Here is a 21,684-nt window from a genome sequence, read left to right on the forward strand (position 1 = left end):
TAACATTACTGTGGGGGGTGGTCCCACTCAGTCATATACAAAAACCCACTAGATAATACTCACAATGTTTCCAGATTTCTAGGCATGCCCTACCTTATTTCTCTTGTCTCTAATTAGTAGAACTGCATCTCTTAAAAACAAACAAACAAACAAACAAACAAACAACCTCAGGGGCTGGTTCTGCTGAAGAGAGAAATCCCAGCCAGCCAAGCAGGAGGACGAGGACGGGAGGGGTCCCAACAGTAGCATGCCTCTGGTGCCTTAGGACATTCACAGACTCTGTGGCCCTGTCCCTGGAAGGTAATGCCTAACCTTTGAAAGTCTGCAATTCTGGAATCCCCTCCGGGATGAGTATCTCCTTGGCGGGTGTACATTTTGGGATCCATCCCCAGCACCCAGAGGAATAAAACCCAAGGCGTTTAAACACTCAGAGCCAGCCGGGCGTGGTGGCGCACGCCTTTAATCCCAGCACTAGGGAGGCAGAGGCAGGCGGATTTCTGAGTTCGAGGCCAGCCTGGTCTACAAAGTGAGTTCCAGGACAGCCAGGGCTACACAGAGAAACCCTGTCTTGAAAAACCAAAAAAAAAAAAAAACCAAACACTCAGAGCCGTGGATTGAGCACAGGGTCTGTGCATGCTACCGACACTCCACCACTGAGCTACATCCCCAGCCCCGGACCATACATGGAAAACAACATGTCTGTCTTCTCACAAGGCACAGAGAACCAGTCACAGGTACTTTCTTTTTCTCCCTCATGCAGAGAGAAACACTAAACCCCACCACCACTTCCCCACCATCAGACCCTTCCGGAGTTTCCCCTCAATAAAAATCAATGTGCTAGTCTCTCCTCATTTGACAGATGAGGAAACTGAGACTTAAGGGAAGTTAAATTGCTTTAATCAGGTATCACAGGATATAGGGTAGCTTTAGACCGTCAGGCTCCTCTGTGTTTGACTACCTGGCTACCCATAGTATTACTTCAACCTTAAGAAGGAAAAAAATACCCTAATATATAGATAGAGAGAGTGACTTGCCCAAGACTGTACAGCCAGTGGGCAGCAGGGCTTGAACTCTTGCTTCTGGAACTTTCCAACTGTTCTCCTCCCCAGCCCACCTGGCTGCCCCTGCCCTGGCTCACCTGCGCTCTTGCCCGAAGAGGCGCTCCACCTCTGCTCTGCCAGGGCTGCGGGTACGGCCCTCGTTGCTGCCCTGTGCCTGGGGCTCTGGCCCCCTCTGAGCCAGCCTCCTGGGTGGGGGCAGGTCAGCCAGCACGGTGTACTCCTCCCTCTCCAAGTTGTGTCTGGTCTCCCCTGGGGGTGCTGAGCCCCGGGAGCCCGAGCTACCTGGTGGAGGTGAGGGTGCCAGGAGACCTATGTCACTAGGTGGGTGGCGGGGAGGAGAGGAGGCTCTGGGTGCATCCCGATGGCCGATGCAAACTTGGGGGGGCAGCAGTGGGCAGCCATGCAGGGAGTCAATGGAAGGAGCAAGACTCTCCATACTGGTCCCAGGAGGATCCTGGAAGAAGAGGGAAGGCTCGGGGGCCTGGCGTGGCGGGGAGGAGAAGGAGGGAGCGTCTCTGTGCCCAATACATACAGGAGTGGGAATGTGGGGCGGCTCATGCATAGAGTCTGTGGAAGGGACAAGGCTCTCTGTGCTGGCCCTGGGGAGATCTTGGAAGAAGGAGGGCTCTGGGAACTGGCGTGGTGGGGAAGAGGCCCGCGGAGCGTCGCGGTACCCGATGCACACTGGTGGGGGAAACTGAGGGGGATCGTGCTGAGGGGACTCATTATCAGCATCTGATGTGTCTGGGAGGAAGGGGAAGGGATCGAACTGGGTGTGACGAGGTGGCGAAGTGGCCCGGGGGGCATCACGGTGCCCAATACACACTGCAGGTGGCATGTAGGGGGGTTCGTGGTGGGGCGATTCGCTCTCAGACGAGCGGGGATCTGGGAAAAAGGGGAAAGGGTCGTACTGAAAATAACGAGGTGGGGAAGAGGCGCGAGGTGCGTCCCGGTGCCCGATGCACACAGTGCAGGGTGACTGAGAGGACTCCAAAGAGGTCTGGGGAGCCCCTCGTGGTGCTGCGTGAAGAGGCGATGAAGTCCTAGAGGCACTGGAATGGCCAGGGTTGTGAGAGGAGGAGGAGGAGGAGGTGGCCAGGGATGGCGAATACTGCTGGGGAGGGTCATTGTGAGCTAGCCTGGTCGGAGCTGAGGTCTGAGGCTTGTCCCCTTGGGTTGGCCGGAGAGAAATGGATGCCCAAGGCACCTGGTTTTGTTTGGTGCGCGATGGAGATGAGGTTCGGGGACTGTCACTCTGTGTTGGCCGAAGGGGAAAGGAAGCCCAAGGGATATCTTTGTTGGTACGGTGGGGAGAAGGGTTCCTGGAATTACTCCCCTGAGTGGCACGGCGGGGCGAGGGTGGTCCTGGATTGTCCTTTTGGGTGCAGCCTTGAGAGAAGGTCCTTGGGTTGTCTCGTTGGGTGCAGGCGCTTCGCAGATGCTCCCATTTGCTGCAGGAAGCTGTAGTCTTATCTGCTTGGGTAGAAGGGGTCCTGGGGGTATTCTGTGATGTGCAGGAGGTCCTGGGGTTGTCCCGCTGGACACAGGGAGTCCTGGGGTTGTCTCGCTGGGCAGTTCTATTGGGAGAGGAGGCCCTGGGATTGTCCCGCTGGGCACAGGGAGTCCTGGGGTTGTTCCTTTGGGCACAGGGAGTCCTGGGATTGTCCCTCTGGGCACAGGGAGTCCTGGGGTTGTCCCGCTGAGTAGTTCTGTTGGGAGAGGAGGCCCTGGGATTGTCCCTCTGGACACAGGGAGTTCTAGAGCTGTCCCGCTGGCTGGTTCTGTTGAGAGAGGAGTCTTGGGCACATGGAGATGGTGTAACATGGGTGCCATCTTCTGGTGCAGAGGTCTTTAGGGTCTCTGGAGTGGCTCTGAGGGGAGAGGAAAGGGGAGTATTCTTCCGCTGGGTGGACATGACTCTGGAGGTGTCCCGCTGGGATGCTTTGGAAGGAGAGGAGGTTCTAGGGGTGCCCCGCTGTGTGTCCCTTTGGGTGTTTCGGGGCAGAGAGGAGGTTTGGGGAGCTTCTTGTGCAGGAGCAGCCTGGAAAACATCCCTTTGGGCAGAAGAAGCCTGGGTGGTGCTCCGAGGTCCGCTCGGTGGTGTCCCGGAGGAAGCCTGGGTTTGCCCTGAGCGCTGTCGCTCCAGAGAGAAGTAGCCGCTTTCTGATCGCAGCTTTGCCCAGTGCTGGCCAGCGTTCTGTCCACCACTGCCAGAATCTGGAGAGAGATGAAGACGTTTAAGGTGAGGAGAGTAACCCAGGCAGGACAGAAAGCTAGTGCAGCCCCCAACCTATTTCTAATAGGCTTCAGTGTCTGTTCCAAAGAGACTGAGACTAGCATAGGTACCCCTATACTGCCAGGCCATGGATACGCAATGAACCCTCTTTCATGAGTGCCAAGGCATAGTACCTGTACCTATGCCTACACCAAAGGACTCACTCTCCCTACCCTCCTGTCCCAGACATTTATCCCAGAGGCTGGAAATGCTCAAGGCTCGTTCAGCTGCTGGTGAAATGGGCACTTGCGTGTCTGCAAGAGATGCAGAATGCCAGGTCTCGCACAGAGCAGGTTACAGCCTGTGACAGTTGATATTGTCAACAAGACATACTCACCCAGGGGACAAACCTCTGAGCATGTCTGTGAGGGTGCTTCTAGTTTGGGTTAACTGAAGAAGAAAGGATCGGATGAAATATGGGGAGTATTATATCCCCCCCCCCAGTGACTAATTAGGAGAGAGCAGGGGAGGGCTGGTGAGATGGCTCAGCAGGTGAATGTGCCTGTCTGCAGCTAAGGCTCAGGATCTAAGTTTGATTCCCAGGACCCACATGGTGGAGAGGTTGTCTTCTGACCTCCACACAAGCACCTTGGCACATGTATGCATGCATGTGTGTAAATTCACACATCCACGTACAAATAAATAAATGAACTTTTAAAAAGAGAGGACACAGGGTCGGTGGGGGGGGGCGAGCGCGGTGTGGCTCTGAATATCTAGGTCAGCGTTTCTCTACTTGGGGGTTACATCCTGGGTGGGTAGAACCCCCCTTTCACAGGGGCTCCCTAGCACCATCAGAAATCACTGATATTTATATTCCATTCATGAACAGTAGCAAAATCACAGTTATGAAGTAGCAGCGAAAATGGTGGTAGGGTTGGGGTCACCACCACGCAATGAGGAACTGCATTAAAGGGTCGCAGCATCAAGGAGGATGAGGACCACTGGCGTAGGTGCTTCCTGACCACAGATCCATTGTGCCCAGTTGTCACACTACTGCCACCGTGCCACTGTGCCTGGCTGACGTGTGTCCTTTACTCTTCCTTCCTTAAATTTCTTCTGGCAGATATAAAATAACTAACACATTAGGCGGCGTAACCTCCAGGATGTCACAGGGGTGCTGTTCTGAAGGATGAATGAACTGCCCTCGACCGTGACTTGGGGTCAACCACTACCCTTCTCAATCCCTTAGCCACCAGCTCTGTGTCCTGTTCCTCCCTGCGAAGTAGTCACCGTGGCTGCCTTCATGAGGACACTTCTCTTTTTACACACCCCCATCCCCTCCAACCTGCTACACTGGTAGCCGGTGTCCCCGAAGTCACTCTCTGCACTTGAGTGACCCTGGGCACCACATGATGTCATCTAAATCCACCCGCTTCTGTCATCTCCGGTCCCCACTCATGGTCACTGTCATTTGTTAGGACAATCTCAGGAGGATGCTGGCATGAGTGCTCTGTGTCAAGTGTCATCAATTCCCTCCCACCCCACCCCCGACAAACTAAGGTGACTTGGGCTGCCCTGCTCACAACCCTTGAGGGACAGGCAGGTAAGGAGAGGCCAGGAAGGTGACATAGGAGGAAGGACCAGAGACCAGGTGACTAAATGCAGTCAGAGATCCTGCATTATGTCCAGGATTAGTAAAAGGATATTGGTCTGGCGAGATGGCTCACAGGGAGCAGTGACTGCTCTCCCAGAGGTCCTGAGTTCAAGTCCCAGCAACCACAGGGTGGCTCCCAACCATCTGTAATGGGTTTCTGATTCAGTCTGAAGACAGCGACAGGGTACTCGTGTACATAAAATAAAATAAATGAATAAAAAGAAAAAGGATATTGGGTTGGTGGGGACTGTAATCTCAGTACTTGAGAGATGGATGATGCAGGAGGATTGCTGTAAAGTTGTGGCCACCTAGGGGTCTAGAAGTTGATGCTGGCCAGGGATACCTTAACCAGATCTTGTAACGAACAAACAAGCCCAAAGGGATCGTAGAAGGGAAACTGGTGGATCTGGTTAATATGTAGTTTATAGTGCTGGGTTAATGGTCTTAGTTTTCTTTCTGGGTCTGGGTCTGGAGCTGGGCCTGGGGCTTAGGGTCTCACACTGCCAGGCAAGTGTTGTGCTGAGAGACAAACCCCAGCCCCCACCAATGTGAACTGCTTAACTCCACCCTCTGCACATGTTCTGTGCTGTGCGTGAAGCTAACATCAGCGGCACCTGGACAAAGGGTCCAGTAGCCACTATAGCTACCATCCCAGCCAATCTACGATTATTTCTAAATGAAAAGAAGGGAAATACTGTCCTGTTCCATCCCGGGGCTCCCTGCTGGATTTGGAGTAAGACTCTGACTGTGCAGGAATAGTCTCCTTCCCCTCTCCACGCCTTGCCCACTCTCTGAGGCTCAGCACCCACGCTTTGAGGTCCTCCAACACCACACAGGAGCCTCACAACCCCAGGGCTGTTTCTCTTGCTGATGTGTGTCGGAAGCAGCCTTCCATCTTTGCCTAACTATTGCCTTCTGGTACTTAGATTCCCTGCCCAGGGGCTGCCTCCCGTGCCCTTCTTCATGACTGTTTCCTTGAGGACCTGGCAGCTCTGTGTGGAAGGGCCTTGCAGTCCCACGATGCCTCTGGGACTTGCAGAGGTGTGCAGCACACAGTAGGGATGCAGCACACAGTAAGTATACAGTATACAAAATGCTCCCACCCCTGGTTCTGGTTCGGCCTCTCCTCCCTTTGTGCCACATACTGGATGATCTGCCTCCTGTCACCCCACCCATTAAGATCCTCTAGGAGCCTGGTTCTCATAGAATGAGGCCTCCACACAGGGCAGGTACACAGTTGTGCTTGGGCAATTTGTGTCCTGCACCCCCCCTCACCCTCCCCAGTGAGCTGTGCCAGCTGGGATGTGCCTAGTTAGCCCCTGACTGCAATGTAGCAAGTGGCCACCAGGTGGACAGTGGCCACAGATTCTGGCTAAGTAGGTCACCGAGAGGATACCACCCACTTTCAAGAGCCACAAAACAAAGCCTGACTGGGTGGGGCCCCCGTCGGTAATCCCAGCATGGAGGAGGTGGAGACAGGAGGATCAGGAATTCTGGGCCAGCCTCAGCTACATATAGTCCAAAGCTCGCTTGCACCAGGTCACAGGCATGCACCCCCACACACCAAGGTCCTGTGTGTGATCCTGTCCCCAGAAGTCATATCAGGGAGGACAGTTTGTCTGACACTGAGTGGCCTCTTGGTTGCTGCAGTATCCCTGGCCTCAGGGAATCCTTCCTTGTAGGTCAAGTGTGGTCTGAGGGGACATTGTGAGTACCCTGAAACATCCTGGTTGCTGAGCAACCTCTCACCCTGGAATTCAGCATCAGCATCAGCTCTGGACTGAACCAGATGTTACTAGGTGGCTGCCACGAATTTACCTGTCTTCTAATCCTCCTGTCTCACTGCATTCTGATTGCATGCTGCCCAAACCATGCTTAGAGAAGAGACTACCAACTGCTTGGCAAGGCTGAGGAGGCCCTGGATTAGCCCACCCCTACTGTGCCCCCCTACCCACATTTAAACTGCAGCTGCCAATGGGTCACAGAGTTCTGCCTCCCGGCCCTGCTCTCCTTGGTCTAAACAGCCAAGGTACACAGCTGTCCTGTGCTAGCCCTGTACCCATGTCTTCCCTTATTCCTGTGTATTCTCTTGCTCTGTTCTGGGTCTCTACAGCTGGCTCCTGTCAGTTTGCTTTGCTGAATGGTGAGCGTTCTAGGGCAAGCGTCCATGCTAACTCCCCATGAGACCCCAGAGCATCAAGACCCCAACTTTACTCGTATATATTAATGAGACTTCTGCAGGGACCAGGAAAAGCCAGGACTGCCATCAGGGAAGGGGGTAGGAGGTAGCAGGCATCCTAGCCCCGACTCCTGACCATACTGAAGAAAGATACCAGGGACAGAATATGGTGCCCACCACACTGGGCTCACATCCCAGCAAGATGCTGGCCAACCTTGCCAACCTCTGTAGACTTGGCACAACAGAGGTCCCCATTCCCCTCTCTCAGAACAGCATCCCAACTGCCTCTGGGGACTCTTCATCCTCCTAGCTCAGGCCATGAGGTTTGTACAGGAGGCTAGACCTGGTCATTGAAATGACACACAATGGTCCCTGTGCAAGCTCTTCCCGAGACTTTAACTGTAGTCACGAGAAAAGACACGCCCTTTTTCTGGGGGACACAGATTGGTCCATCTGGTGGACATCATGCTATCATTTGGAGAAGGGTTTAGCAAAGAACAGAGCCACTTCAGCAGTATTGTCTGAACACTTGGGCCTGGCTGTACCTGAAGTCCCACCTGATCATTCTATTTATGGCAGGTATTCCATTTGTGTTCAGCCTGCTTCAGACTCTGAGAACTTAGAGGCTCCAATCTTTCAGCGAGATCAGTATGGCACACCATAAAGGAATGTCTATTATTAAGAGTCAAGCCCTTGGCTGGGCGGTAATGGTGGCACACACCTTTAACCCCAGCACTCAGGAGGCAGAGGCAGGTAGGATCTCTGAGAGTTCGAGGCCAGCCTGGTCTACAGAGCAAGTTCCAGGACAGACAGGACTACACAGAGAAATCTTGTCTCACAAAAGAAACAAACAAACAAAAGATTTGAGCCCTCAAGGCTGGAGAGATGGTTCAGCTGTTAAGAGCACTGGTTGCTCTCCAGAGGACCTGAGTTCAATTCCAGCAACCACTTGTCAGTACATGAAGCCTAAACACCAATGCACATAAAATAAAAATAAATCAATTAAAAAAATGTGGTCCCTCCAAGGAAGACGGGGGCCCTTGGCCATCACCACTTCATGGTAATAGACCAGGAAGGACTCACTCTCCTTCCTCTGGCCTGCTGTGTCTCCTCGGGCTGGGGACCTGATGGCCTTTTGAGCACTGTCAGCTCTCAGTCCCTCCTGAGGCCTCCTTGGGATCATGTCTGTGAGTCTGTTCCTGTTCGGGACCACCCCTGGTCTCTCAGCAGTGTCCCAATCCTGCTAAAGAGAAAAGAGTTTGTTGGCGAGGAAAAGAGGGCCCCTGGGTCTATTCTCCCAGCACAAAGGGCAGAATAACAGGATTCTAAGGGCACCTGCTGCCTATGTGAGGCTCTCAGCCACAGTGGATCATCGGTCAGACTTGAGGAGACACAGCCATTAAAGCCAAAAGCTGGGCCAAAGTCACACTTTGGCCAGCCTGGTCTACAGAGCAAGGATGTGAGAAATCAGTTCACATCCCAGGCCCACTGCTTCCCAGCTGTGTGGTCTCAGGCAAAGTGCTTCCAGTCTCTGGGCCTCAGATCCAAACAGGGCCACAGCAGTCTCTAGCTTAGAGGGTGCTGGAGAACCTTTCTTGGGCTCAGGTCCACTGAGACCTTTGCGTGGCCACCTGCCACGTGTGTAAACAGGCTAGGCTGTTGCTTTTCTGCTGTTTCCCTTTTGGTGGGGTGGCGATGTCTCATGGGACAAGTCTGAGTGTGCAGGCAAAGGGTCAACCTCTAGGCTCCTGTCTCCTGCCAGCCCCTGCCAGCTCTGAAGCCCAGTCCCTTCCCTCCACCTTTGGAAGTGGACACTAAGACTGGTTATGGACTCAGAAGCACGTGGCCAGGGCAGAGCTGGAGCCAGTCTCATGCTTGCCCTGGACACCACGCCTACTTCTCAGTCCTGAGGCCTGAGCCAGCTGGTGACTCAACCAAAGTCGCTATGCACTGAGCCCCACGCCCACCTCCTCCCGGAGCCAGCCCAGCAGCCCTGCCCTCCCAGCAGGGAAAGCAATGGCTAAGCTTAGCCTAGCATTTCTGCTGTGAAAAGCTCAGCCTTCCTCTGGAAGTTTAGAGCTCCTCCTGTCACCAGGGCTGAGGACACCAGATGATTCTGTTCTTGTCCCCAGATGCCTGCCCTCGGCTCACCACAGAAGAGGAATTGCTGGTATCATGAGGGGTATTGCTGTCTTGGCTGGAGCTGGTGTTGGAGTTGGGGTCCTCGTCTTCGTCTTCGTCTTTGTTGTCGTCAGTGCAGCTACTACAGGCCAGGCCCTCCAGATAGGGTATCCCCTCGGAGTCCTGGTTCTTTGAGGCAGCTGCAGGGCCCTCTGCAGGGAGAGCTGTTGTTGGGGACCAGACCCTGGAAGAGGAGAGAGATCAATGACTTTCTCCTCAAAAGGTAACAGAGTCAAGGACTGAGCCCCGCCCACCCCGGTACTACATGTGGGTGTGTTCACACCGAGCCAGGGTGGGAACTGTTCTGCACCTGCTGAACAGAAGAAGGTCAGTGCTGAGGGTGTCTGGACTGGGCTGTATATCGGCCACCTCCTAGACCCATCATTGCACTCTTCCATGGGACTGGGCAGCCGTGGGCACACCAAGCTTAGCTCCCAGGTGAAGGCAGTTAAGCAGCGTGAGGCGAAGCAAGCTCCGTGGGCAGGCGCTGTGGAAATAAGTGCGCCTTACAAAGTCCTGTGACCCTGGCTGAAGAGGCTTGCGGCTCACAGTATTCCCAAAGTGACCCACACTCAGGCCTATAAACAAGTAAGGGGGCCTGGAGAGGTGGCTCCGCTGTTGAAGGCTAAGCCCCCAATCCAAAATATAAAACAGCAGGAGCGAGAACACGGTAAAGGGAAGAAGGAAGCATTCTAAACACATTCATGTGTGACCCTCACGCCTAAACCACATGACACGGGGGTTGCAAATCAAATGCTCTGACAGGTCCCGCATCAAAGATTCTACTAATGAATGTGTTCCCAGATTTCCTAAAATACATCGACCGCCAGAGCCACCCTTTTCTCTTAAAATAATGCCCACCTGAGGCGAAGGCTTGCTCTCACACATGAGGATTTGGTACGGTCTCTCTTCTTTTTAAGTTTTATATCCGATGTATGGGAAATCAACCCCGCCTGTCATTGAGCTAAAGTCTCAGCCCCTCTTATTTTACAAACAGGAAAAGTAAGGCATAAAGAGATGCAATTGCAGACCAAAGGTCCTGCAGCCCATCACAGCAGATGTGAAGGCAGGATCCAGCTCTCTGGACCCTCGAGCCATGGCCTCTCAAAGTCTCATGGCCCCAGTAGGAAACCTGGGGCTAGTTTAGGCTTGGAATGAAAGAAATCTCAAAGCTGGGGACCCAGTCAAGCAGGGGTGATAAGAGGTGCCCTTGCTAAGAGGACCATTCAGCCTTTTGGGAGGCAAAAAGGGACAGAGTCTAGCTATGTAACCCAAGCTAGCCGTGAGCTTCAAATCATCTCACCTCTGAGTGCTGGCATTATGTGCATCTACCACTGCACCCGGCACCTTCAATCATTTAAAGCCATACACAAGGACCAGGAGAAGTACATAGCTATCCCCTACCCCGTGGAATTATGGGATGGGCAGAACCACCAAGAAAGACAGCCAGGGCTAGGGTCAGAGACCCAAGTAAAACAGGGACAGATCAGTGTGAGCTTTCCAGGGACCCCAGGAATCATGCCTAAAGTCCTCTGTGCTCAGACTTTGGGGCTGACCACGTCGTGAACCATGCCAGCTCCTGTAGATGGACACTGTCGTCATGAAGAGATGCATGGTGGGGGATAGGTGGGCATTCTCCCCCCCCCACACCCACCCCACCTGGAAGCCCATTCCTGAAGCCTGGGGCTCTACCCACCTCTGAGGCTCCTGCCCAAGGCCGAGACCAAGGCTGTTCACAGACTGGCCGACACAGGTGGTGGTGCGGAGTGGGTCCTGCAGGGCCGGTGGGCAGCGAGGCAGGTCGCAGTAGGGTGCCTCAGCACTGGAAGGGCTGTGAGGCTCCTGGGCCGAGTTGGAGAGAGGAGACAGCTCAGCCCCACGTGGGACTCCCCCTCCCCCTCGCCCAGACAGCCCCTCCCAGCTCAGACTGGTGGATGTCTCCAGAAGTCACCTCCTGGGATCTCCCTGCTCAAGGAGACCTACCATCCCATCAGCTGGAGGTGCCCTGGGGACCCAGGTCAGAGCAAGTGGGCAAGCAAGCAAGTGGAGTACATATACATACATGTACACATACATACATGCACAGGTCTAGGAACAGGTACATCTGTTTATAAATACCTGTTGTTTGGGGCACCCATGCATACATCATCATTGAGTGATATGTGCCCAATTACATGTCAGCAGATCTGTCAGCTGCACTAATGCATGTATGTATGCAAGATCATGTAAACACATATCTATGTGTGCATTCCTGAGAACTGAAACTTAAAGGCCCCAGAACACTCTTGCATCCAGAAGACAAGAGGGAAAGAGGGGGATTGGCCTGAGGAAGTCTGAAGGTGGAGGGGCTAGGGAGATCTAGAAGAAATGAAGGGCTCTCTTCCTCTACAGGAGAGGCAAAGTCAAAAACAGGGTCACAGCCCTTGGCACTGCTAACAGCAGGACCACGCCTGGAAAGACTGGTACTGGTCTCAGCCAAGAGGGATGGCTGCTCCCCACCAAGAAGGCCCCCCTATTTTTTCCACCTCCCAGAACGACAGGGCCCTCCTCTGGTGGTGGGAGACAAGGCCATGGCACCTTGTGCCCCGCCTCCTCTCAGGTTACCTGGGCAGCGGGCTCCGGCGGTGGCAGCTGGCGGCTGTCAGCACCCTCTTTCCCGGGGGGCTCCAACTCAGGCCCCCACACTGCCACCCTCCCAGGCCCCGACTCTGGGCCGCGGTGGCTGCAGTGTTCCAGGCAGCAGAAACCTTAGAGGGGCCAGCCTCGGGAGCAGGGCCCCTCATTACTGTTTCATAAGCCGGGGCCCAGCCAAGAACAATGCGGGACATGAAACCGAAGGAACCCGATCCGGTCGGCTCACCTGAGAGCAGGCCTGGTGGGAGTCTCCCTGGGGACCCTGGAGCCTGGCGACTGGGACAGAGGCTGTAGCCCAGGCAGTGCCCTGGGTGGGCAGCAGTGCTCTAGAATTCAAGAAAGTCACCATGAGCAAGGCCAGCCTGCACTAAGGAAGGGCTAGGGTCGGCAGCTATATCCAGGCTAAAGAACAACCCTCCTCCAGCATTCAGTTTCACACCTGCCCCACAGCCAGAATCTGATCAGAGCCAGGCAACAGGAGGTGTCAGATCTACAGCCCGGCCTGGCGCCTTGGCCACCCAAGGGACAGCGCAGCATGAAGGAGAGAGCAGACTTGTTCCTAACTTGTGCACTTCCCAAGGCTCCACCCGGCATGAACCTGGGGGTGGGGGGTTGTGGGGGCTGACATGGCACCTGGGTCTTGCTTTCATCCTTAGTCTCCACCCCTCCCCCATTCACAAGAACATGTCCAGTTGTCTGTCAGTCCGCAGCTCTGATTTCCTGCCTCGTCAGTGCCACCGTCTCTGGCTATAGACAGACCCAGGTCCCATCCCATCTGGGTGATCTCACTTGGTGGCATCCCCTCTCTGGGCCTTCTTCTCTATGGGAAGGAGGCAGAGGTGTGATCAAGACCTTGGAGAGGTGACTTGTCCTCAATTACTTCATCTATAAAGTTGTCCTGATAACCACAGCCACTCCCTAGGGGACATGAGGAGAATTACATGATGTGACACTTGTCTATCACAAGTACAAATTCTGATGGAGAGCATTAAGTAAAATCTTACAAATGTTAAATTGTTAGAATAAGCCGGGCAGTGGTGGCAAACGCCTTTAATCCCAGCACTTGGGAGGCAGAGGCAGGCAGATTTCTGAGTTCGAGGCCAGCCTGGTCTACAAAGTGAGTTCCAGGACAGCCAGGGCTATACAGAGAAACCCTGTCTCAAAAAAACAAAAACAAAAACCAACCAACCAAACAAACAAACAAAAAGCCATCAATAAATTAACCAGACGTGGTGATGCACACCTGCAACAGAAGCACTAAGACAGGAGGGTCATGAGTTCAAGGCCAGCCTGGGCTACATAGAAAGACCCTGTCGGGCTGGTGAGATGGCTCAGTGCGTAAGAGCACCCGACTGCTCTTCCGAAGGTCCAGAGTTCAAATCCCAGCAACCACATGGTGGCTCACAACCATCCACAACGAGATCTGACGCCCTCTTCTGGAGTGTCTGAAGACAGCTACAGTGTACTTATATATAATAAATAAATCTTAAAAAAAAAAAAAAAAAAAAAAAGAAAGACCCTGTCTAAAGGGGGGAATCAGCAAGGAATGACAACAAATAAGTCATGAAGGTCTGTGTGGCCCTAGCATAAAGCAAGGCTCTCTCATGTAACCTATCCCCCCTCCCCAAACCGGGCCATGGTCTGCTCAGTATCATGTGACTTTCCTGGGGCTCCACTTTGGGTCGTAGGGGACATCTTGTGACCAGAGCCATTTCTATTTTTTTTTTAAGATTTATTAATTAATTATGTATACAGAATTCTGCATGTACGCTTGCAGACCAGAAGAGGGCACCATGTCTCTCTAGATGGTTATGAGCCACCATGTTGCCGGGATTTGAACTCAGGACCTCTAGAAGAGCAGACAATGCTCTTAACCTTTGAGCCATCTCTCCAGCCCCCCATTTCTACATATTCTAGAGCAGCTGAAGCCATGAACAGGAAGGCTTAAGCCGTCTCCTGTGGCAGGTGGGGGGGACCTAATTGGGGTCATGTTAACCCACTCAGCCAGTATTGCTTACATATATATATAGATATATAGATATACGTGTATATATATGTGTATATATTATATATATATATACACACATATATGTATATGTATATAAAACTTAGTGTTCATTGATTCACTGATAAGTTTTGCCCCGCACATATGTCTGTGTGAGGGTGTCAGATCCCCTGGAACTGGAGTTCCAGACAGGTTTGAGCTGCCACGTGGTGCTGGGAATTGAACCTGGGTCTTCTGAATGAGCAGCCAATGCTCTTGAGCACTGAGCCACCTCTCCAGACTCCACCAGTGATGCTTTTTTTTTTTTTTTTTTTTTTTTTTTGGTTTTTTTGAGACAGGGTTTCTCTGAGTAGCCCTAGCTGTCCTGGCACTCACTCTGTAGACCAGGCTGGCCTCGAACTCAGAAATCCACCTGCCTCTGCCTCCCAAGTGCTAGGATTAAAGGCGTGTGCCACCACCGCCCGGCCAGTGATGCTTTTAAATATAGACTTTGTGTGCTCCGTGTGTCCAAAACTTCTGGATTGAAGATAGGGGCAAATGGGGCCGAGAGTCCAGAGTCCTTTGGGGCAAGGTGGGGTACTGGCCACATTTGGTTCCTTGGAGACATGCTATGGAATGGGGTCCAGGGAGGCAGCCAGAAAGTCCCAGAAGAGGTGACTTGATAGGGTTAGAAAAAAAACCTGACTCATTTTATGCAATGTTGAGGATGAAGTCAGGGGCATGTGAAGACCAGAGCGTGACATTGTTTTTCCTCTATTGTTTTCAACCTTTAAAATTTTTTTGTTTTGTTTTTTTTGAGTCAGGGTTTCGCTATGTAACAGCTCTGGCTGTCCTAGAGCTCGTTCTGTAGACCAAGCCAGCCTTGAACTCACAGAGATCTGCCTGCCTCTGCCTCCCGAGTGCTGGGATTAAAGATATGCACCACTACAGCCTGGCAATTAAAAGAAAAAAAAAAAGGGCTGGTGAGATGGCTCAGTGGGTAAGAGCACCCGACTTCTCTTCCGAAGGTCCAGAGTTCAAATCCCAGCAACCACATGGTGGCTCACAACCATCCATAACGAGATCTGGTGCCCTCTTCTGGAGTGTCTGAAGACAGCTACAGTGTACTTACATATAATAAATAAATAAATCTTAAAAAAAAAAAAAAAGCAGACTCTATAGGCCTGGTTGACCTGAAACTCACTATGTAGCCCAGGCTGGCTCTGAATGCAAAGATATATACTTGAGATATACCTGCCTCTGCCTCCCGAGTTCTGACATTTTAAAAGTGTGTACCTCCATGCACAGCTCTACCTTTTAAAAATTATTTATAATTTTTTCATGTAGAGGAGAAGCCTGTGGCTGACTCCTAAGCTATGTACTTGTTTGGGGCGCAGTGAGCATGACCACCCATAGGACACACTGGTCCAGAGCTGCAGCTCAATGGTTGGACCATAGCAGGAGACACAGGCTTGGGATCTGATTCCACAAACAAGCCTACATCCACAGAGCGGTGTGGAGTGAGAAAAGGGCCTGGATAGAGGCTGGAGTCAGCTTGCCTTTGGGATGGAATCTAGAGCATCATGTTTTAGGCCAAGTGCTCTTCACTGGTTCACCGCTTTAACACCAGTGGCACCAACTGGCCCCCGGTTAGCCTTTTAAAATACTTTCTAGTTTATATATATATATGGATGTGTGCATCTGGGTGTACATATGTATATCACCTGTGTGCAGGGTCCCATGGAGGCCAGAAGAGGGCACTAGAGTCCTTAGAACTGGAGTTCCAGGCAGTTATAAGCTGCCTGACATGGGGCTGGGAACTAAGCCAAATCTGTAAAAGCAGCAAGTGTTACTAACCACTGACCCACTGACCCATTGACCCACTGACCCACTGACTTACCTACCCACCTCTCAGCCCCAGCTTCTTTTTTTAAAACATTCTCGTGTGTGTGTGTGTGTGTGTGTGTGTGTGTGTGTAAGTCAGAGGATAACTTGCAAGAGTCAGATCTCACCTTTTACCACATGGGTCCCAGGGATTGAAGTCAGGTCGTCAAACCTGGCACCACCGCCCTCACTGAATTATTTTGCAAGCTCCCAGTCAGTTTCTAATTTCAAGTAACAGGAGGCAGAGGTGGCCCCTAAGACAGAGATGAGCAGCCAGAGGGCTGGGGGCACACACCAACCTGTGGCCCTCCTCCCCTAGGAGGCTGAGATTCTTCATTGCTTAAAGGGACCCTGGGGGGGGCAGGTCGCATTCTATTTGTTTCAGTGGTGGACCTCAGCTTTAAAACTGCTCAGTTCCGAAGTCCCAGGAAGGTCACTGAGGAAGTCCTGGGACCCAACTCCAAGAAGGACAAATCACTCTGCATGGGACGTGAGAGTAAACCTGGACTCTGGGGGTCTGGACAGTCCTGTGTCCCCCTCTCAAGGCCAGCATCCTCTCTGGACCAAATGCATACTTGTAGCATCTCCCCATTTCCCTCTCCCCTTGCATTCCACACTTTGCCCAGCAACCACAGCAACACTGAAAATGAAACCCGGATCACTTTAGTCGTTCGCTCTCTTGTGTAAAATCCTCAGTATGGCCCCTGATCCCTGAGGTGGAACCTAAGGTCCTCAGCGTGTCCACAAAGCCAAAGCTCACGGAGCCAGGGAGAGCCAGGCCCCACCCAGTTCTCCTTCCAGTATCTAGGTAGCTCTCCCCTTCAGTAGCCAGTCTCCAGCCTCCCGATGTCCCTCATCCATTCTGCCTCAAAATCCTTTGCGCGTTCCGTACTATCCCCTTCTCTTCTCTTCTCCCGAACTTCACAAGCTGCCGAAGGTCCTCTGAGCCTCAGCCCTGTGGCCTGACAATTTCATAGCCCAGATCACAACCATGATAAAACAGCTACTTCCAGCGACCCTTTCTTCCTCTCCATGTCTTTGACTAGGCCACCAGCCAGCCCCCTGGAGCCAGTAATGTCACAGGGTCACTTAACATAGCAGAGCTAGGACATTCGTTCGATATAATACTGGCTCAGTTCAAGCAACCATTCATTCCAAATGACTACATGAGTTGGCCAGAATCTTTGTTGGGGAATTGTGAGCCTGAGGTGAGGCTACACCTCAGATCTGACTGAATCCATAACTCTCTGATGCAGGCCTGCCATCTCCCCTTCAGCCGGGAGAAGTTCATTTTCGTAGAGGGCTCTGTTCGAGGAGATAGAACTCCCCAAGCATAGTTTCTGGGCAGGAAGCAAACATCCTACAAGGGCTCCGAACACCTTGGGCTAAGCCATGCCCTGCACCCAGAGCAAAAAGACTGCCACAGCTCTGACAGCAGAACTTAGGTGGCCCCAGATCATGTTGTAAGGAACTAACTAGTCAGCAGAGGTTACAGTACAGGCCTGCCTGCTCCACACAAATGGAGAACCTTACAATGGCAAGCTGGCTGCCAGGCTAAGAGGACTCTCAGGCTCTGCTGGGAATGACAGGTACACAGGAGGTCGAGGCTGAAGGGGCCTTGGAGGTCGCAGGTTCTGTGCTTTCCAAGGTGTGTGCCTGGGCACTCTGGGCTTGTGTGTAACTGCAGCTTGGCATCTGCCCACATGGACGGCAGAGTGAGGGAATGACTCCTTTTTCACACCACATCTGAGGAGACAAGTCGCTGGTGAGCTTCAGGCATTGGTAATGCCTCTCCTACCTGCCAAGGATAGCTCTCACACAGAGGTGGGAATTTAAGGGCCAAGCCTTGGACAGACAACAGTCTAATGACGGTCTCTTTCAGTCACTTTTGTACTTTGCTTTGCTTTGGGTTTTGAGAGAGGGTCTCACTCTGTAGCTCAGGCTTGCCTAGAGTTCACTAGGCAGCCCGTGTTGGTCATACTATGCAAATCCTCCGACATCGGCTTCCAATTGCTGGGATTATAGGCATGCATCCTCACACCTGGCCTTTCTTCATTTATTTTTTAATCTCCCCTCCTCTGGAAGCTTTATTGCATTATTGCATTTATTGCATTATAATTGAGAAACCGTAATCATACGGAAAGCTCGTGACTTTAATCCTAGCGCTTGGGAAGCAGAGGCATAGGACTCTTTGTGAGTTTGGGGCTAGCCTGATCTACACAGTAAGTTCCAGGCCAACCAGGGCTACAAAGTGTAACCCTGTCACAAAACTAGACAAAAGATCAGCTAAGCAAGGAATAGATTAGATGAGCCTATAGTTCAAAAAGATCATAAAAGCATGGGCTGGTAAGATGGCTCACTGAGCAACCACACTTGTCTCTAAGTCTCATGATCTGAGTTTGATCCCCGGGACGCACAGGGTGGAAGAAGAAAACTGACTTCCACTAATTGTCCTCTGATCTCTACGAGTGATCACGGCGCTTACACTCACATAAGTAAATAAATATAATTTAAATTTTTCTTTAAATAAGCCAGGCATGTCAGGCAGTGGTGGCACACGCCTTTAATCCCAACACTTGGGAGGCAGAGGCAGGTGGATTTCTGCGTTTGAGGCCAGCCTGGTCTGCAGAGTGAACTCCAGGGCAGTTGGAGCTGTACAGAGAAACCCTGTCTCAAAATCAAAACAAAACAGCCAGGCATGACCGTGTGCACCTTTAATCCCAGTATTTGAGAAGCAGAGACAGCTGGATCTTTGTGTTCAGGGCCAGTCTGGTTTATATAGCAAGGTCCAAGACAGCCAGCTAGGGCTACATAAGGAAAAAGGCAGAGTCAGGCAGATCTCTGTGACTTCAAGGCCAGCCTAGTCTACATAATGAATTCCAGGACAACCAAAGAATAAAAATAAATAAATACAAATAATCTCCTTGGAAAGTGGACAACGTGTAACAATATTAACATAGCCCAAGCACACTCGGCTCAACAGGAAGAACCTCCGGCAACTGCATGATCACAGATCAGCCCGACACTGACTGCATTCCAAACCACCCATCACAAGACAAAGCCAGCCTACCTGGTGTCTTGCTCCATGGACATCCCCAGGGTGACAGCAGCTCAGACAGTGGTTCTTGGCAGATACACTGGCTTCAGACTGTACACTTGGGACATTCATAGCCACTTCCTCCATAGCAGGGAAGCCACAGTGGTTGGTTCTCTAGGTGGGGCCTGGGAAAGATTGGGACAGAAACCTGATAACTGGTGGGCCACTGTGTAGACCCTAGCCCTCATGTGTCCAAGCCAGACAAAGCTGTCTACCCATTTTTCTTTTCATGTATTCACTCAACAAACAGTAACATCTGCTAAGTGCTCAAACATACTGCATGTGCTTTAAAAAAAAAAGAATTATTAATTTATTTTATGTGTATGAGTACCAGGTAGCTGTCTTCAGACGCACCAGAAGAGGGCATCAGATCTCATTACAGATGGTTGTGAGCCACCACATGGTGGCTGAGTATTGAAGAGCAGTCAGTGCCCTAGATGTGAATTATTTATTTATTTATTTATTTATTTATTTATTTATTTAGGTTTTTCGAGACAGGGTTTCTCTGTGTAGCCCTGGCTGTCCTGGAACTCACTCTGTAGACTAGGTTGGCCTCGAACTGAGAAATCCACCTGCCTCTGCCTCCCAAGTGCTGGGATTAAAGACGTGTGCCACCACTACCCGGCTAAAGATTTATATATATATATATATATATATATATATATATATATATATATATATACATATATATATATTTACTTATTTATTTATTTATTTATTATGTGGTTGTTGAGAATTGTATTTTGGACCTCTGGTCACTCTGGTCAGCCCTCTCGCTCACTCTCTGCTCGCTCTGGCTCAAAGATTTATTTATTATTATACATAAGTACACTGTAGCTGTCTTCAGATGCACCAGAAGAGAGCGTCAGATCTCATTATGGGTGGTTGTGAGCTGGGATTTGAACATGTAGTTGCTGGGATTTGAACTCAGGACCTTCGGAAGAGCAGCCAGTGCTCTTACCTGCTGAGTCATCTCACCAGCTCCCTACACATGACTTTTAATGTATAGTGTTGAACAATGTTCCAAGGTCCCTGAATGTATAATTTTCCTTGTGCTGTTCATAAAATCCAAATTTTTACCAAGGGAAGAAAGAAAGAAAGAAAGAAAGAAAGAGAGAGAGAGAGAGAGAGAGAGAGGGAGGGAGGGAGGGAGGGAGAGAGAGAGAGAGAGAGAGAGAGAGAGAGAGAGAGAGAGAGAGAGAGAGAGAGGTTTGAAAAAGTTGGGTGTGGTAGAACCCACCCAGCTTTAGGCCAGCCTGGTCTACAAATCCAGTTGAAGGACATCTAGGACTGTTACACAGAGAAACTCTGTCTCAAAAAACAAAACCAAACAACAACCCCAAAAACCAAGTTCCTCAAATTCCTAGCCATAGGTAGCTCCCTGCTCCCAGCAGGAGGCAGGAGGATCTTGTGAGGGTGCAAGTTTGGGATCAGAGTGGGCCACATACCAGGTCTCCATCTCTTGAAAAGGAAAACATAACCAAAGAGCTGCCAACAAGCATGAGGACTTGCATCCGAAAGCCCAGGACCCAAGCACAATTTTCCAAGATGAGGGGGATGAGGACCGAGGAATCCCTGGTGCTCACTGGGCCAGCCAGTCTAGCTAAATCAGCCCGCTCCAGACTCAGTGAGAACCTAATCTCCAAAAGTAGTGTGGCCTGTGCCCAACCTCTTTCCTCCATGTGCACACACACACACACACACACACCAAATAAAGAAGACAACTTCCCCACTCCCCCAGTTCTGTTTCCTCTGTTGATCCATCCCAGGGTACACCATGTAAGGCCGGGTCATCCCCAAGTGTCTAGCTTTATAAACTTATACCTTCTCTCTCTCTTTTTTTTTTTTTTTTTTTTTTTGGTTTTTCGAGACAGGGTTTCTCTGTGTAGCCCTGGCTGTCCTGGCACTCACTTTGTAGACCAGGCTGGCCTCGAACTCAGAAATCTGCCTGCCTCTGCCTCCCGAGTGCTGGGATTAAAGGCGTGCGCCACCACGCCCGGCATACCTCCTCTCTTATTCTGCTCAGGTTAACACCAGTTTTAGAGGAGGCCATCAAGGCTCGGAGAGGTTCCCCAACAGAGGTGGCACTGGTCCAGCTGGAGGCTCAGGTCTGTCTCCTACAGCTCAAGAGGTGACCATGAGGGGCTGGATCACACTGCCAAGTCACCTGGGTCCCTTGGCAAACACAGAGGGATGCAAAGGGCTGGCTAGGTATTTCCAGACTTGAGGACAAAGTGTTACACAAAAGTGAACACCATCTAAGGTCACAAAACACCTCTGTGACTGAGTTTAGCCAAAAGAGAACCACTGGGGTTTTTTTGTTTTGTTTTGTTTTATTTTGTTTTGTTTTGTTTCCCTGTTCTAAAGATCAGACCCAAGTCGAGGCAGGCATTAGAAATTTGCTGTACCATTGAGCTACACCCCCAGCCTAGCCTACCTGTCCAGTCCTCTCAGTTCTGGAGGCTACAATGTCCACACCCTAAGAATGACTCTGGGAGAGAAGATTCATCCCCTCCCACTCATCCACAGGCAGGGAGGGGCATTAGCAGGAGATATCCAGCATGCCCTAGAGCTCAAGTACCTCATAGCACCATTGGGTCACCTCATGCCTGACCTACTTGATGATGATAGAACTGGGGGTTGGGGGAGGGTCAAGCCTTTGTTGGCAATTTCAGCTGAGCTGAGGAATTTAGGGTTCTCCCCTGGGGCTCTAGGTCGGTCCCTTGGAGAGTGGAAGCCCCACGGGAGGATCCACGGAGCTTGGGTTCCCCCTAGGGCGACCACTTATCTGCTCT

The 21,684-nt window shown here is 51.5% G+C and overlaps 1 protein-coding gene across 1 annotated transcript in view; it reads right to left on the reverse strand.

The window, feature by feature from the left end:
- Positions 1-18,885, reverse strand: part of Triobp (TRIO and F-actin binding protein) — a 55,973-nt gene extending 37,088 nt beyond the window's left edge. The window contains exons 1-6 of the mRNA XM_021183785.3: positions 18,863-18,885; positions 12,151-12,250; positions 10,987-11,132; positions 9,261-9,474; positions 8,193-8,349; positions 1,139-3,278 (exon numbers count right to left, since the gene is read on the reverse strand). Of these exons, the coding sequence (XP_021039444.1) occupies positions 1,139-3,278; positions 8,193-8,349; positions 9,261-9,474; positions 10,987-11,132; positions 12,151-12,250; positions 18,863-18,885 (2,780 nt within the window). The remainder of the gene's footprint in view (positions 1-1,138; positions 3,279-8,192; positions 8,350-9,260; positions 9,475-10,986; positions 11,133-12,150; positions 12,251-18,862) is intronic.
- Positions 18,886-21,684: the final 2,799 nt, after the last annotated feature.

The sequence above is a fragment of the Mus caroli genome, unplaced genomic scaffold (assembly GCF_978045245.1).
Source record: "Mus caroli unplaced genomic scaffold, Mus_caroli_1 scaffold_16, whole genome shotgun sequence".
In the NCBI taxonomy this organism is placed as follows: Eukaryota; Metazoa; Chordata; class Mammalia; order Rodentia; family Muridae; genus Mus; species Mus caroli.